The sequence below is a fragment of the Garra rufa genome, chromosome 18, assembly GCF_049309525.1.
Source record: "Garra rufa chromosome 18, GarRuf1.0, whole genome shotgun sequence".
NCBI lineage: Eukaryota > Metazoa > Chordata > Actinopteri > Cypriniformes > Cyprinidae > Garra > Garra rufa.
The window spans coordinates 23716107-23734513 of record NC_133378.1 but is presented as its reverse complement, the minus strand read 5'-3'; the positions used below and the strand labels follow the sequence as shown (position 1 = coordinate 23734513).

The window sequence follows — 18407 nt, the reverse complement described above, 5'->3', positions numbered from 1 at the left end:
AACAGCCTGAAGAGGCTTCAATCGTAGGAGCCTTCGCTTCTAGCATGTTAAGGGTAGGTTTCAAAACCCTGAGAAACAGGGAGAAATGCCAACACCCACCAGAAGGTGGTGCTCTAGTAGGACCCTTTCCGCAGAAAGGGGAGCAGCCAAGGTCATTTCAAGGTCCTGAAAAAGGGGGGAACTCCTAGTTAGTCATAAAGCCTGAAGGAGAGATGACACTCGACCCGGAAGTCAGGCGCAGACAGGCTCCTAACCCTGATTAACAGAGAGGAAAACCCGCCTGCCAGGAGGCAGCGCTCGGATTTCACCCTTCCTCAGAAGGGGAGCTTACTCCTCCTGCCAGGAGCAGTGCTCGAGAGGAACCCTTTTCTCAAAAGGGGAGCAATCATACCTGACTCAGGAAGCCTGATGACAGATTCTACCCAAACAAAGGGGAATTTGTCCACACGACAGTGGTGCTACTAACGAACCTTGAATTAAGGTGAGCTGCTGTCGTTGAAGAGCTCTGAGAGGACCCTTTCCGCGGAAAGGGGAGCTACTAAAGTTACTTCAAGTTCCTGAGAAGGGAGCTCCTGGATAGTCATGGTGACAGACTCCTAACCCTGAAGGTCAGGGAGGAACGCCCGTCCCGACGAGGGGCGCTCATTGGGGACCCTTTCCTCGGAAAGGGGAGAGCCCAGCTCGTGCGTGAGGCCTGAAGAGTGAGAATCAGCCTGGACAAGAAGGACAGGCCCCTAGCCCAGATGAACCGGGAGGAGAACCTGGCTCTGTCAGCGGGAAACAGTACTCTAAATAAACCCCTTCCGCAGAAAGGGGAGTACTACCTCGGTTGAATCGACCCTGCCCTCGGGCTAACAGGGGGATCGACAGACCCCAGTCTAGGTGGACTTATGTTCCTGTCTCAACGGGACATAAATCCCCCGGAGCAGGAACTTATGAGGATAGACTCCTAACCCTAAAGGCCAGGGAGGAACGCCCATCCCGCCGAGGGGGCGCTCGTTAGGGACCCTTCCCTTGGGAAGGGGAGAGCCCAGCTCGAGTGTGAGCCTGAAGAGTGAGAATCAGCCTGGACAAGAGGGACAGGCTCCTAACCCAGATGGACCGGGGAGAAAACCTGGCTTGTCGGCGAGAAGCGGTACTCTGAATAAACCCTTTCCGCGGAAAGGGGAGTACTACTTTAGTTACTGGAGAACTGAGAAAATGCTCCTTGGAGACAAAACTCAGGAGGTGCTGGAAAGAACCTTCGGCTGATAAGATCACTTCACAGGATCTAAAGTCCACAGAGAGAGTCTGGAAGAGGGATTCTCAGAAAAAGGCCTGCCAAGGGCAATCCTAAGAAAGAAACTTAGGGAGCTTACCTTGAAGAGGACATAAGTCCTATGTCTAACATATGCTGAGAGGGTGGTTTACCGCACGACCTGTGGCGTGGATAGGACGAACACTGCCGTAACCATAACGCGTAGGATCAGAGGGGGAGCATCCGCCGTGAACTCGTCGTGTTTTTCTCTGAGAAGCAAAAACACAACACACAGGCCTGAGACAGTATTAAGTTCTTTTCTTTATTAAAAGAAAAATATGGATCGTACTCACCCATGAGTGAGCTGCATTTAACTCAAACTTGAACAAAACCTGTTTAAGGAGTTAAAATCCAGACCATCGTAATGGAGGTTCTTATGCTTTTTTTTTTTTAGGACATAAGAACCACTGTGTGCAGGGGGTTCATGTTGTAGGGCTCGGACCTGGGCCTTCATGGAGTGAAGGACTGAAAGGCAGTGATCTACCTAGCCCAAGTCACATAAATCCAGAAAGGCCAATGAGCCTGGGAAAACTAACAGATCAGTGAAAGACCTCCGGTTAGTCCTCCTGAAAACAGCCCAAACCAGCAGAGTGGGCTGTCTATTTAAACCCTAGCAGGGGAGACAGCACCATCTAGGCAAGAGCTTAAAAGAACTGCTTTTCTGTTTTCAAACAAAAAGTAATCAGTAAGCCCACACACAGATATCCGCAGATATCTGTATGTGTAGGAAGGACTACCTGAGGTAAAAACTGACTGAAAGTCTCCAGCCCTAAAGTAGGAAGAATTAACATACAGCTAGCCTCAGACAGCTGTAGTTAATAGGACTGTTCTGCCATGATCTGCATAATCATGGTCGAACTAGTCTAGGAAATCTCCCCCATTATATGTACACATATACGCATACATAACATGCATATGTATATACATATACATGCACACACATATTTATGGCAGTAAATTAACTCCACAATCGCGACGCGCAGCACATATTCGGCTCCCGCGGGAGCTAAACAAACTCCGCCCAGACGCCAAATTCCCTCGGGAATAAAACGAGCAAGGAGCCGCTGGCGACGCCGCGAATGCGTCTGTTAATGCCGCGAGAGGCAAACACACTCATGCAAAATGAGGAACAGAGAAACTCACCTCCCTCTTTTGCGTACTGCGTTTTCGCGATAAGCCCATTAGTCCCTCGGGAGCTGGACGAGCTGTAATTTATCACACCCACGTAGCAGAGAGTCGTAGCAAGTGGGTATGAGAGCGTGCCTCTCGTTACAAACAAGCAATGAATGCATCGATCGCATTCTACTCTCTCAAGAGGTAATCTTGCTTGAGTTCTCCCCTCACAGCTCGGGCGGTGTGAAAGTGCGGGTATCAGATTACCACACACGTCACAAGCAGGCCTCCGGTGAGAGAATATGCACTCCTAGACAAAGAGAAGGCTGAAGACAGCGAAGAGGGTGTATGTTTACTTAGGCGACTCTTTATACTGTGTCGCCCGGTAGTGACGCACCAGCAGCGACGTGCGCGCCGCAGTGACGTCATACGCTGTCGCCGGCCATTTCATGTGCTGCGTCCCAATTCGCATACTATCCGTCCTAAATAGTATTCGAAAATAGAATTAGTATGTCCCAAATCGTAGTATGCTTAAAAAAGTATTCCAAAGATTCCCGGATGGTCTACTACTTAACTTCGGAATTCGAAGTGCGGATCAATGCACACTCTAACGGCTAATATTGCCCACAACACATTGCGCGGTGAACGAGGATTCGATTAGAACTACAAACACGCATAAAAAGTGTTAAAAAACTACAAACATGGAGAATATGCGCGACCAACGGACAGGTAGAGAAAGGGGTTTGAGTGATAAATAATCAATGTGTAACCTGATAAAAAATACATTTATTTAATGTTATCCGTGTTATATTTCATGTGCAGCAACATTATGAACTTTTATAATGATAGGGTTGGTCATTAACGTTTAAATGCATAATTTTGCAAACACAAGAGCAGAGTTCTCGGCATGAAAGACTCGTGAAAGAAAGTGCCTCTTCATTTCTCTCTAATACGGTAGGAAAATAAATGAAACAAAATGTATATAAATATTAACTGTGATGACTGACAGGGCAGTTTAAACAGTGACAGGATTCAGGTAACTAAGCAACAGAGCGTCCGTTAAAGACGCAGTTATGACGAAGTAGTATGTCCCAAAGCTTGCCTGCTATTCTGCTACATACTCAAAAGCATGTACTTTTTCTTCACAAAAAGAGTACATACTTTTAGTGCATAGTATAAGTAGGCGAATTGGGACGCAGCAATGGAGTTTTTCTATGCATTCTTCAGACACGAGTCACGCTGCAGCGTTCCCCAATAGCGACCCCTAGGGGACACGGTGAGAGTTCCCTCGGAAGGGAACCAAAGAATTTGTGGGACCTGAAGGATTTTTCTGAAAAACGGTGTTTAACTGTTAATCACAAACAAGAGACTCATGAACAACTATCACTACATAAAGTGTATGAAACATTTGAACGGTCATTTTCAATTCAACTATTATTTTCTTTTGTGGACCATATGTAAATGTCTCTTATGTGAAATATCTTATTCAGGTCAGTGCCAAATAAAAAACAACATGCATTTTGTATGATCCCTCTTATTTTGATAAAACAATTAACATTTTGCAGATTCTGCAAGGTGTATGTAAAGTTTTAACTTCAACTGTATAGACCCTTTTCCTGAGTAAATGATGAGTGCCGCCATTATGAATTCTAACGTCAGATTGGATGCTCTTCTGTTCCGGTCTCCATACGAACCCATTCAAATAGCGTCCATCTGTTTTTAATGTAGCTAACATCGGCATCTTTGTGTCATTTACACACTTAATAAACTAAACCGAGGAGTGAGGCACTGGCAAATGATGGTCATTGCGACATTGCAAAAACATTTTAATATGTTTAACATTAGGTTAACAGCTCGGAATATACGCTATTTGACTAGAAAGACTGGAGACCGGAAATGCAAAGCATTCTTCAGGTTAAGAGTCAGACGTGACTTCCGCGTTCAGGAAAAATGTCTATGTATTACAAATAAACACACAAATACCCTTTTTGGAAGTCACGTTCAAGTTTTAAAAATGTAAACTTTAAAAGGGAATCCATTTGAATGCTTCTGGTGATGAGGAACAACATTAGTCATATGCAGAAACAAATTCTCATTATTCTGAGAAAAACTGCTTATAATAACAATCACACTATAGCTTATTTGTCATCCATCACCTTCCTGTTCCTTTTCTTTGACCTCTTTCATTTCTGTCCCCACAGTCTGGAGGGAGTATGGCTCGGCCAAATGAATCTTGGATGTTTTTAGGTTGCAGCTCATGTGCTCCATTTTGTCTGTCTGGCGGCTTTGAGCTCCAAGTCTTTGTGTGGAGTTTGAGCCTTTGCTCAGAGCTGGTGTAGACAATGACCTGATTGCACTTGGAGGCACGTTGAGGTTGGATATCATTGCAGGTTGCTGCCAGGTGCACTTGCTGAGCTGAAGCTCAACACGAGAACGCACAGGCTTGGGCTGGTGTGGTCGAGGGTGATTTGTTTCTTGAGCTTTGGATATCACAGGCTTTTGGGATATAGTCGAAGGTTGTTTCAGTGGTAACTCCAGGCTTCTGTGAAGGTTGAAGGTTGTTTCAGTGGTAAATCCAGGCTTCTGTGAAGGTTGAATGGTATTGGACAAAGTAGAGGAAGAGAGGACGCTGGTGGAAGGGAGCGGACATTTAACTTGAGTTTCAGAATATTTGCAGGCCCTGTTGGTTGATTTCCCTGTTTGTGTTGCAATGGCAACACTTTTCTTGGAGCTAATGTTGGTGGAGCTGCGCTTTGGGTGGAGGGTAGAGAAGGGACCAGTGGTTTTGAGTCTCTGTTTGGTTATGGCCACAGTCTCACCACTATACAGCAATAGAAAATCTTGTTGACTGTTTAGTGGCAGCAGTTTCAGTCCACAGCAAGACTTACTGAAGATTTCCCAAGTAAGGTCTAAAATAAAAGAATGTCACACCCACAAGTGTTGTCACACCTCAAGTGTGATTACAAGGAACCAATTTTCACAGCTTGTACACGTATGCATTATTCAAGCAAACTAGAAGGTGGTTTTTATCTCATTTATAATTGCACATTTCACACAGCTGATGCAGCACATTTAATACACATTTGTTTGTACATAATACAGATCTAAACATGATTTAAACTGTCTGAATATTGATGTATCCATTAAACATATTGAATACAATCCTAGCTATTATTTACTAAAAAAGTTAACTCACCAAGTGCCTCATTGACTGTCTGCGGTATCACACCTTTCAGGACTTCACAGTTAGTATGCAGGGCAGGGTTACAATTCATCTCAAGCAACCAGACCTGTCCAAAACAAGCACATCACATCACATCACAGTTTAAAGCTACCTTGTCTCATGATGGCAACGTACCTGTGGGAACTTTTTTGCAAGATGCGAAATGCTGAAAAAATACAGTTAAAACCAGCCTAGGCTGGTTGGCTGGTCTCAGCTGGTTTAAGATGGAAGTAGCTGGATTTAGCTGGTGGTCTCCCAGTCTGACCAGCTAAGAGCAGCTTGACCAGCCTGGGAAAGTGGCCAAAGCCCCTCTAAAACCAGCCTGCTGACAAGCTACGACCAGCTAAAACCAGCCAATCAGTCTAGGCTTTTTTCATCAGGAAGTACATATCATTGCAGTTTCCAACAGAATTTAACACTAGAGGCGGTAAAACTGTGAACGTTTTTGTACACAATTATGATTACAGCTCCATATGTTTTGACTTAGGATGCAGAATCCTTGGGTACGAATTCTGTCAAAAACACGACTTACAGTGAAAGAGCTGAAAAATGCGAGATAGAAAAACAAGCCAAAAAGGCATGTTTGCGATTGTGTTTTTTCGTCACATTTGCTTTTGTTCATACTATCAGGTAGGTTTAGGTGTAGTTCAGACAAAGAGCAAACTTATACCACCACTCAATGGACATTTCAAGTATGAACTGCGGTGATACCTACAAAACCAACATCGCATAAAACTGTTCCAGGGAAAAAAACAAACACTCTTTTAGGGCCGAGTCATGAAACAAACATGGCGGTACGTATTTTGCATTTTGTGTACGTTTTCTTCACGAGACCACCCTGCTGAAAAAACCAGCATATGCTGGTTTTTTCAGCAGGGCAAGTTGATTTAAAGGCTTTGTTCACCCAAAAATGAAAATTAATTACTCACCCTCATGTCATTCCAAACCCTCAAGGCCTGTTCACACCAATAGCTATAACTATAACTACAACTATAACTATATTTGCGTCCACACCAGTGAACGATAACTGTCTGTTTTTGTTGTACTTAAACGACTTTAACCAGTAGATGTCCTCAGCATGCACGTTTCAAGCATGCTGATTCATCTAAACAGTGAATCTAGCTTAAACTATCTGATCTGTAAAATATCAATGTAGTGAAAATAAAAACAATACACTCTTTTTTACTGCATCTTTAAAGGAGGCAAGTCAATGTTGTCCAAACTAACCCTGTTGAAAAAACCTAACCTAACCAGCATATGCTGGTCTTTTCAACAGGCAACGCTAAATTCCTGAGGTAATTTTATGATTTATGTTACTGTTTGCTGTGCAATGTCTTTTTGCTTCTCTACAATGTTGCCTGCTATTTCAAATGCTTAAGCCCTTTAAATTTGAATTAAGTCTGATCAGCTGTCAGTGTTTTATCGTTCATCTGCTGTAAAAAAATGTTCTGAAAGTGATCCCAACTATATTGTCGCCCTGTATCGTTATCATTATAGTTGTGGTGTGAACTGTCTCTTACATTTGAATTTTTAGAACATTATCTTTATAGTAATAGTTATTGTTATCAGTCTTGGTGTGAATGGGCATTAAGAGATTTATTTATCTTCAGAACACAAATTAAGATATTTTTGATGAAATCCCAGAGCTTTCTGACTCTGCATAGACAGCAACACAACAGAAATGTTCAGAATGTACAGAAAAGTAGTAAGGACATTGTTAAAATAGTTCATGTGACGAACGATCATAACGAAGCTACGAGAATACTTTTTGCGCTTAAAAAACAAAAATAACGACTTTATTAAAAAATTGTTTCAGTGTCAGTCTTCGATGCGTGTTTACGAAAGTACTACTACAGCATATTTTAACGATGTACTTACTACTTTTCTGGGCCTTGAACTACCTCTCTAGTTGCATTACTGTCTATGCAGGGTCTCTCGGATTTAATAAAAAAAATCTTAATTTGTGTCCTGAAGATGAACTAAGGTTTTACGGGATTAGAGGGTGAGTAATTAATGACAGAATTTTCATTTTTGGGTGACTTCCCAGACTATGATGATAAAATGATTACCAGATTTATGGTGGTCAAAAATGTATATATTTGGTATGCATTTAAAACAATGTGTGAACACAAAACAATAAATATAAAGAGAAACCAAATAATAACTATATGACCTTTGTTTACATATTTATGTCTAGTCACCATTTCCTGTGTAAGTACCAAAAAAAAAAAAAAAAAACTACAGCAGAATTTCGCCAGTAGATGGCAGTCTTACCCTACTAAAATTGTTCTATTTATATTACAGTAATCAAGTACAATGATATCTCGCCTAAACTACAAATATGTACATCATGCTAATTTTTGTACTGGCTGTGAAGATGACACCGTAAATATATGACAACAAGATTACACACTGACACTGACTTGCACACATCAGTGAAGCAGAAAGCATGTTAAGTATTGCATATTTCCAGTGCAAGACTCAAGGTACTGTTATACTTTTATGTGTCAAGTATTATCGAGTTCATGCTTTACAATGTAAATGTTGTTGGTTGTTATGTGTGAATCCATAATGATCCGGTAACCTGGAGACCAGAATGTGCCTGGCCTGGGGACGGCATGTTTACGCTGACAGTACACGGGTTGCCAGGCAACTGCTTGGCAGGGATTGAATTTAGGATGCTCCATAGGGGACAACTGGCCTCTGAACATCATGTTTGCAGAGAATCACGCCGGCATTATAAAACTGTATCATAATTGTCTTGAAGAAACTAAGGAGATTATAGAGGAGATAAATAAAGACTTTATATTTGTAATGCGTCTTACCACATTCGGTGGATAATTCTAAAACTAATCTGCTGTGTCTGACTCCGTAAGCCTTTAGGCTTCACACACACACACACACACACACACACACACACACACACACACACACACACACACACACACACACACACACACACACACACACACACACATTTTCATTCCTCCTGAAGCTCCTATAAACACTCTTTTGTTTCTCACCTTGAAATCCTCATCAATCAAGAAGTCACAACCAATTAGGTCAAAGTAACCAAGTTTGCAGTCCAGCTTGGCTTTGACAGCTTGAAAGCACTGCATGATAATATGCTGCATCCTTTTCTGCAGGAAAAAAAGAAAACATTTGTTTAGGATGCTGTTGAAAAAGTGAAAACCGAATTGAAATGTTGTTCCTTTGTTTTAGAATTCATATTTGTCTGTCAAAAATGAATACCGGCCTTAATTTAGCACATTTGTATTTTCCTATTCGGTTTCATTTTTCTCAATATATTTGATGAGCTTCCCCTTTTAATATTTCATATACTCCCAAAACCATTGTTGCCATGACAACGGTACATCTGCATCCTTTCAAGTAATTTGAATAAATCTACATGCAGTCACTACTTTAAAAAATACACACAAACATTCCTACTGTATTTTTTTTAGATTAACAGATATTAGCAGTTAATTATTATTGATAATATGACTTAGTATAAACCTATAATACTGATTTCAACATATTGCTTTGTTGATCTGTGAATAATTATCAAACTCAAACTTACTGCAAAAGGACCCAGAGCCCAGTCTTTAGGCAAACCCTTTGGCAGCATGTACGTCTCATTAATGTATGTATTAAAGTGCTCCATGGACCAAACAGTCTCCTCTTTTAGCAGGCTGTAGAGAGGATTTTTCTTCTGCATGTACTGAAACAAGAAATTGCAGTATCTTACACCCTGAATACAAGCAATATACAAATTATTAAAGGGATAGTTCACCCAAAATTGAAATTTCTGTTATAAATTAATGACCTGACCCCACAACTGACATGTTCAAGGCCCAGAAAGGTAGTAAGAACATCAATAAAAAGTCCATGTGACATCAGTGGTTCAACCGTAATTTTATGAAGCTATGAAAACACTTTTTGTGTGTAAAGAACAAAAATAACAAATCAACTACTGTTTTCTTCCATGTCAGTCTTCGATGCATGTTCACGAGAGTAGCACTGATGTCACATGGACTATTTTAACAATGTCCTTACTTTCTTTCAGGGCCTTGAACATGTCAGTTGTGTTGCTGTCTATGCAGGTTCAGAAAGCTCTTGGATTTCATCCAAAATATCTTCATTTGCGTTCTGAAGATGAACGAAGGTCTTACAGGTTTGGAATGACATGAAGGTTGAGTAATTAATGACAGAAAGCTTTTAATTATACTTACTTGATTGGTCAGGTGGGCTGTGATATTGTCAGAGTTTGGGTCATAAAGGTTGCATGTCAATCGGACGTAACCATGGCGAAAAAACACCATGTACGGTGAGGTGCAAGCAATTAGAAAGTATGATCGTACATCAAATTTCCGGCCTTTTAGTAGCAAAGGCTTCTGGATGTACCTTAAAAGAATCAGAAGAGAAAAATTTGTAGTGATTAAAAATGCATTTCAGTATGTTGATTTTAACATAAATATGTCAGGCTATTATTTAAGAAATATTTAGTAATACAGTTGAAGTGAAAGTTTACATACACCTTGCAGAATCTGCGAAATGTTCATTATTTTACCAAAATAAGAGGGATCATACAAAATGCATGTTATTTTTTATTTAGTACTGGCCTGAATAAGACATTTCACATAAAAGACGTTTACATATAGTCCACAAGAGAAAATAATAGTTGAATTTATAAAAATGACCCTGTTCAAAAGTTTAAAGACACTTGATTCATAATACTCTGTTGTTAACTTAATGATCCACAGCTTTTTTAGTGATAATTGGTAATGAGTCCCTTGTTTGTCCTGAACAGTTAAACTGTGCACAATTCTTCAGAAAAATCCTTCAGGTCCCACAAATTCTATGGTTTTTCAGCATTTTTGTGTATTTGAACCCTTTCCAACAATGACTGTATGATTTTGAGCTCCATCTTGTGACACTAAGGACAACTGAGGGACTCATATGCAACTATTACAAAAGGTTCAAACACTCACTGATGCTCCAGAAGGAAAAACTATGAATTAAAGGAACACTCCACTTTTTTTGGAAATAGGCTCATTCTCCAACTCCCCCCCCGAGTTAATAAGTTGATTTTTACCGTTTTGAAATCCATTCAGCCGTTCTCCTGTTCTGGCGATATCACTTTTAGCATAGCTTAGCATAGATCATTGAATCCTATTAGACCAATAGCATCGCGTTCAAAAATGACCAACGAGTTTCCATATTTGTTGTATTTAAAACTTGACTCTTCTGTAGTTATATCGTGTACTAAGACCGCTGGAAATGCAAAGCTGCGAGTTTCTAGGCTGATAAGATTAGGAACTACACTTCCATTCCGGCGTAATAGTCAAGGAAGTTTGCTGCCGTAATATGGCCGAAGCAGGCGGAGTATTATCAGAAATGAGTTCCCAGCTAGTTTAGCATTTGCACATGTGCTGCGTGGTATTACTGCTCCTGCTTCGGCCATATTAAGGCAGCAAACTTCCTTGACTATTACGCCGGAATGGGAGTGTAGTTCCTAATCTTATCAGCCTAGAAAATTGAAGCTTTGCATTTCCACCGGTCTTAGTACACGATATAACTACAGAAGAGTCAAGTTTTAAATAGGACAAATATCGAAACTCGTTGGTCATTTTTGAACGTGATGCTATTGGTCTAATAGGATTCAATGATCTATGCTAAGCTATGCTAAAAGTGCTATCGCCAGAACAGGAGAACGGCTGAATGGATTTCAAAACGGTAAAACTCAACTTATTAACTCAGGGGGAGTTGGAGAAAGAGCCTATTTCCAAAAAAAGTGGAGTGTTCCTTTAAGAGCCGTGGGGTGAAAACTTTTGAACAGAATATTTCTTATTTTGTATAAATATAATATTTTTTTTTCATTTAGTACTGCCCTTCAGAAGCTACAGAAGATACTTACATGTTTCACAGAAGACAAAATAAGTAAAATTTACCCTGATCTTCAAATTCAAAAAGTTTTCAACCCACGGCTTTTAATGCATCGTGTTTCCTTCTGAAGCATCAGTGAGCATTTGAACCTTCTGTAATAGTTGCATATTAAATAAAAAAATAACATGCATTTTGTATGATTTTGGTCAAATAATTAACATTGTGCAGATTCTACAACACTGTAAAATCTAATTAGTTGGGCTTACTTAAAAAAAAGCATGCAAACCGATTGCCTTAAAAAAACTAGGTAAAGTGAAATAGAAATAATATGTTGTACTGACAAATGCTTAGTTAGTATAGTTTACTTACATGAGAGTTCTAGCAACTAAAAAAGAACTGTAGGGGCTACTTGATCCTTTACTTAAGGTTTACTCTTGACTTAGTACAGCTGCTCACTGACTCCCAGAGTGCATTGTAGCATGCATAAATTATGTAATTGGTTTGTTTTACTGTTGTTGTTTTTATTTGCTAATTTTATTTTCTGTCTTGTGTCAGTAGTAGCACAACAAAAAGAGCAAATAAAACAATAAAATGGTTATTGTCACAATTAATAAAAATAAATAATATTGAATTGTTACCATTGTTATGATTCGCATGCTGAATGTTGAAGTCTGTCTGTGACTTGAACACATTACCACAAATATTAAATGATTGTCTCAACCAAATTAGGTTTCTCAAGGTGTTTATGAAGAACAATGAAGTTGTAAAAGATCATTAATACATATTTAAAGTATATTTGCTAATGATTTAGTTAAATAGGTTACTTTCTAAAAGCAACCTGCGTATTACTTTTCGTCCCTTGAAATCAGAAATTATGATTCCATGTTGCATTGCTGCATCAATAGGAAACTACATTACAATAAAATAAACAAAGTTCCAAGTGCCCAACCAAAGGGAACATTAATCACTATAATGGTAGATAAAAAAACAAACAAACAACATTTTATGAAAATCAACATCAATTTATGAAGTCAGGTTATTAGTGAATGTAACTTGTGAAAAATAACTGCAGATTAACTATTGACCCACCTCAAAACTTTTATTTTCCTCTTCTTTTTTTATTTTGCAAATTAGCAACATATTAGTGCACTGCTGCCTCTCACTAGTTTATTAATGTCATTGGTACCTTTGTGGCTACTTGAATATTTTAAGTAAGCGTCATTCAAAGCAGTAAGTAAATTGTTTTACTTGCATTGAAAGTAGCTGTAACTTAATACAACCTAGTAAGTATAGCAAATAAGCAAAGATAACTAAGTATATCTAAGTAAGGTAAACTATTGGATTTTACAGTGAAGGTGTATGTAAACTTTTGACTTCAAACTAGTACAAACTAGTATTTTAGTATTTATTTATTTTCTTATTATTGTGTAAAATCTGTGCATTCTTTACTTGCTTGACATGCTGTTGCTTGACAACCTCAATAATAAAAGAAAGATCTAGCTAGCATGACAGAAACTAGCTCATGACCTGATCTCTCCCTCCCTACAGAGCAGAAGACGCTTGTTAGCTTACTCTGTGGTAAAGCTACTGTATTTTGTGATGCTGACTGATTTCTGAATGAAAAGTTCAGAATGTAGACATCAAGATCTTTTTGACTGATGCCTGTGGGGTTGGTCATGGATTCGGCAGGATTATAGGACACTGAGGCCATGATTCACAGCATGATTACATATAATTAGAGCATGTGACCTTTTGAAATTGTCAGCTTTACTCACTGTTGAACAATCCGAGCTTGTGGCAAATTGAAAGGTGACTTCCTGTTGGACTGCTGCTCCATTGTGTTCTGCAGTCGTTCTCTGAATGCTGTGATGTCTTCTGGTGACCGCAGTAGAAAAATACCACGGCCTTGGTTAAGGCCTGTGGGCTTGCAGATCCACATGCTGGATTTATCATTGCATATTCCTGAAGGCCACATCAATTTTGCATTCATTAGACGCAGTACTGTGTTTATTTCCAAAGTTAGGAATTTATACATATATGCACTACCATTCAAAAGTTTAGTCTCTTTAGCTTATCAAGGCTGTGTTTATTTGATTAAAAATGCAGTAAAAAGTTAGAAATTAAAATAATAGTTTTGTATTTGAATATACTTTAATTCAAATTTTCAGCAGCCATTACTCCAGTCTTCTGTGTCACATTATCTTTCAAAAAACATTAAAATATGATGATTTATTAATCAGTGCTTTTTTTTTTTTTTTGAACCAGTGATCCTTTTTTTAGGATTCGATGAATAAAAAGTTAAACTAAACAGCATTTATTCAAAATAGAAATCTTTTGTAACAACGTAGGTCTCCTATATACTCATATTTCAAGGAAATACTGTTCTTTTAAATTGTAGCCTTGGTAAATATATGAGATCACTGTCAAAACCTTTTCAAAATAATTTTACAAAATCTTAAGGGCCACAAACTTTTCAAAGGTATCAACAGTATATTTTTATCTACTGTATCCATCCATATATTTAACCTGTAGTCTTACCATTGAAGAAAGCCTCTCTCTCGTCTTTCATATCCATACGAAAAGTAACAGGAAAAAAATCCTCCAGCTTCATCCTCCTGCAACACATAAACAAATTTTGTATGTAGATGCAGCACTTAAATAATAAAGGAGAAGAATACTGCAGTGGCTACACATTTTGTTATGTTACGCTGGTACTATCAAAAAGGTTTTTTCCATTTATAACCTGTTTCCACGTCCATAGTTGACCTTGCTGCTGACTCTGTCATACTCCCGTAGGCTGTTCAGAAGGCCGATCTTAGTGGTCAGGACCTTATTATTGGGTATCTGGTAAATCAACTGGCCACCTGAATGAAAATAAATAGAGGGTAGAATACTTTTTTCATGATTTCTGTGAACGTGACATAACAAAACAGATCACCTGCTTTGAAGCTGTAGTAGGCAGCAGGTGATTTAGTTTCACACCACTTCAGCTTGTAGTCCGTCCTGGTTTTGTCATATATGCGCTGCCAGCCTCGACTCTCACAATATGATACAACTCTAAATATCAGATCACACCAAGATATCTGTGTCATCTTTGAAAGGTTTTAAAAAAATGGTTTGATAAATTATCGAAAAGATTTTTCATTCATCATCTTATGTTCCTCTCATGGGCATTGCAGATTAAAAGACCAAAACAAACACCAAAACTACAATGTGTCCACAATTCATATTAAATCATATTAAAACAACATGGAAAAAATCACTCACATGGAGGCCCCATTGCTCCCCCCAAAGTAGAAGAAGGGTCCAGGGCCTCTAGGATCCTCAAGCCGCTTGTCTTTGTCTCTCTCAACAAAGGAGACACTCACTGATCATGTACACAAGAAATAAAAAATAAACTTCACTTTCTAAACACATTCAAATAATACATGCACTGCATTTTACATTATATTATATTATAAATTGGTTGGAAAATTGGTAACGGTCCTTTTAAAAATTGTGAATGTCGTGTAGTGTTTTGGCTGGGGCGGATCCAAGTTGCAGTAGTGGGAGACACCTGATCCGAGAAGGTGTTTAATTAATCTCACCTCCTCTTCCTGACCCATGAGTGCACACCTGACTAGACTTAACCCTGTATCATGTTGTCTAGTTTGTTTACTGGCACTAAGCCAATACAGTCAGTCAATACTGATTAAATAAGTCATTTTGCAAATACTGTGGCATTTTAGCTTCAAAGTGTATCAGTGCTACCAATACATGTGTATTAAAATTAGTTGCAATTGTTTTTATATAAATTATTTAACAGAAGTATTATATACTACCAGTCAAAAGTTTTTGAACAGTAAGATTTTTAATGTTTTTTAAAGAAAACTCTTTTGCTCACCAAGCCTGCTTTTATTTCATCCAAAATATAGCAAAAGCAGTAATATTGCGAAATAACTTATTATTCAAAATAACTGCTTTCTATATAAATTTATTTTAAAATGTAATTTATTCCTGTGAACAAAGCTATCAAAGCTAATATCGGATTTGTTGTTGAAGAAACATTTTTTAAAACAGTACATTTTATTTTAAGATTCTTTGATGAATAGAAAAAGCTAATGTAACGTTATACAGTATACCATTCAAACGCTTGGACTCAGTATAATTATTATTATTCAAAATAATAATAATAAATAATAATAATAATAATGTTTTATGAGCAGAAAATCTGACTATTAGAATGAGTTGAAGGATCATGTGACTGGAGTAATGATGCTAAAATTCAGCTTTGAAATCACAGGAATAAATTACATTAGAATGGTACTGTATATAAAGAAAATTATACTTATAATAATAAAATACTCCTATTTTAAATAAATATTGTTCTTTTAAACTTTATATTTATCAAAGAATCCTGGGGAAAACAACAAATCAGTTATAAAATAGAATAGTTTTTTTTTAAATGGTAAATTATTGTTTTACTGTATTTTTAATCAAATAACTAGCCTTGGTGATTATAAGAGACCGCTGTCAAAATCTTAAGAACGCGAAACTGTTTTAAAATATATTCAAATAGTAATTAGTTATTTTAAATAGTAAAAAAAAATTAAATTGTAATGCTGGCTTGGTGAGCAGAAGAGACTTCTTTAAATAATAAAATCTTCTATTAAAAATCTTAAATAATAAAAATCTGTTAAATAATACAAATCATACATATGTATTATTCCAAGTTACAGGTTACAGTGTTTTATAGGTGTACTCAGTAATCTTTTCCTTATTAAACAAGTTGTGGATATTAATAAATAAATAATACTTAAAGGGATAGTTCACCCAAAAATGAAATTTCTGTTATTAATTACTGACCCTCATGTCATTCCAAAACCATAAGACCTTCGTTCATCTTCAGAACACAAATGAAGATATTTTTGATGAAATCCGAGAGCATTCTGATCTGCATAGACAGTAACACAACTGATTCATTCAAGGCCCAGAAAGGTAGTAAGGACATCATTAAAATAGTCCATGTGATATTTGTGACACTTCAAAGACTGACACGGAAGAAAAGAAAAGAATATATTATGTAACATAAATTATGGTTAAACCACTGATGTCACATGGACTATTTTAAAGATGTCCTTACTAACTTTCTGGGCCTTGAACATGTCAGTTGCATTGCTGTGTATGCAGGGTCAGAAAGCTCTCTGATTTCAAATGAAAATATCTTAATTTGTGTTTCGAAGATAAACAAAGGTCTTACAGGTTTGGAACAACATGAGGGTGAGTAATTAATGACAGAATTGTCATTTTTGACTGAACTATCCCTTTAAAATATATTCAGTCAAAACAGTAACCAAACACAAACAGTTTTACATGGAAGTTTTTGCCTCATGCCTAGCCATGTTGAGATCAGTCAAATACTGTGTCCCCAAATAAATGGACAGCATTTTCTCATCTCTATGCTAATAGTGCATTGACTATTAAACTACAGTACAGAATCCACAAGTGTCTCCCCATCTACAACAACACTCTTACACACCTGGCAGGGCTCCATCCGCAAGTTTTACCCTGTGTATCTTCTGAGTGACCTGCCTTCTCCTCTCTGTCTTCTTCTGTGTCTCCTTCTGCATTTCAGCTTCATTCGCATGTTGTGGCACCACGACCTCGACCCCAGCATTTAGCGGCCTGCCCTTCTCCTCCTCGTCTGACTGGCCCTGGTCGTCCATCGTCTGCCGTGAGTCTCCAAGGACATGCTGTGTGTCCTGTCTCTGTCCAGCACCTGGCTCTCCTCCGTGCTGACGGGGCTCAACCCAGCTCTTACATGACATCACAGTCACTCCCCTCCAACCAGCCTGGATCTACTGAGAAAAAAAAAAAAAGGATTTTCCACCAACACTGCCCGACTGACCTCTGGAGAGCCAGTGATCCAGAAAAAAAGCAACATCAGATACGCATGGCTACGTTTCAGCTTGGTATTTATAGTGGTCACTGGAATAAAACAGAGGAGTTACTTGAGAAAATGACCTTGGAACTACATTGACATTATAGTAGAAAGATTTAGCTTTTTAATTAATACAATTGCACAATTAAAAACATCAGTTAGTTCTAAGACACATTAGATATTGTTTAGATACTATTTAAACAAAGTAAAATGATGTATTAGCTTAGCAGCTACTTTTAATTTAGTAAATACAAATTTTAATTAATTTATTTAATTTAATTTAATTTAGCTTTTTAATTAATACAATTGCACAATTAAAAACATCAGTTAGTTCTAAGACACATTAGATATTGTTTAGATACTATTTAAACAAAGTAAAATGATGTATTAGCTTAGCAGCTACTTTGAATTTAGTAAATACAAATTTTGTTAAACTTACACTGATTTTGTGTTTATTCTTCCGTTCCTCTTTTTAAAAGTTCCTGTCTCCTCTGGAAGCAGCTAAACTGGTCGTGTTTGTATGATATTGCAGTCTAACATTGTTTATTCAGTCCATGTACTCTAAAGACTTTTGAAGCATGCTAACTCAGTGCTGACCAAACTAGCCAGGCCAATGTAAACAACTACTTGTTACCTAGGAAATGGGTGTCTTAGCAACAGCTACTACTGGAGGCTAGAATCTCAGAACAAAAGAATCACTCCAGGAAATGATTCCCAGTGTTTCCAGCCTAACACCATTCATTATTAATTGTCCTGCAGATCACTGTTTTGGCATTACAGTAATGTGAGAATGCATTTTTCAGGCAGAGTGAATTGTGTGCACTGATGCCATTTGTTTTATCTCTCTTAAGCTATTGTGTTCAATTAGGTGTAAAAGCATAATTAGCCACGGGGAAATTAGATCTATTGTTGGTTAAAACAAAACACAATTAATCTGTACTGGTTTTTCTTTTCTTATGTTGTTCTAT

At 38.0% G+C, this 18407-nt stretch overlaps 1 protein-coding gene across 1 annotated transcript; it reads right to left on the bottom strand.

Moving 5' to 3' along the window:
- Window positions 1-4555: 4555 nt before the first annotated feature.
- ttll10 (tubulin tyrosine ligase-like family, member 10) lies at window positions 4556-17326 on the bottom strand. The gene is made up of 11 exons (XM_073822684.1): window positions 17038-17326; window positions 14787-14886; window positions 14458-14576; window positions 14263-14383; window positions 14058-14134; window positions 13295-13481; window positions 9866-10037; window positions 9214-9354; window positions 8657-8773; window positions 5607-5700; window positions 4556-5319 (listed from the first exon to the last, which is right to left on the bottom strand). Exons 1-11 carry the CDS (start codon window positions 17324-17326, stop codon window positions 4556-4558), a joined length of 2181 nt encoding a protein of 726 aa, XP_073678785.1.
- Window positions 17327-18407: the final 1081 nt, after the last annotated feature.

Excerpts from the sequence above, each read along its gene's own strand:
- ttll10 (XM_073822684.1), bottom strand. The coding sequence starts at position 17,326 with ATGTCATGTAAGAGCTGGGTTGAGCCCCGTCAGCACGGAGGAGAGCCA. Across the intron at positions 14,135-14,262 it reads AACTATGGACGTGGAAACAG|GAGGATGAAGCTGGAGGATT; the intron begins GTTATAAATGGA and ends TATGTGTTGCAG. Across the intron at positions 13,482-14,057 it reads GAGAGAGGCTTTCTTCAATG|GAATATGCAATGATAAATCC; the intron begins GTAAGACTACAG and ends TGTGGCCTTCAG.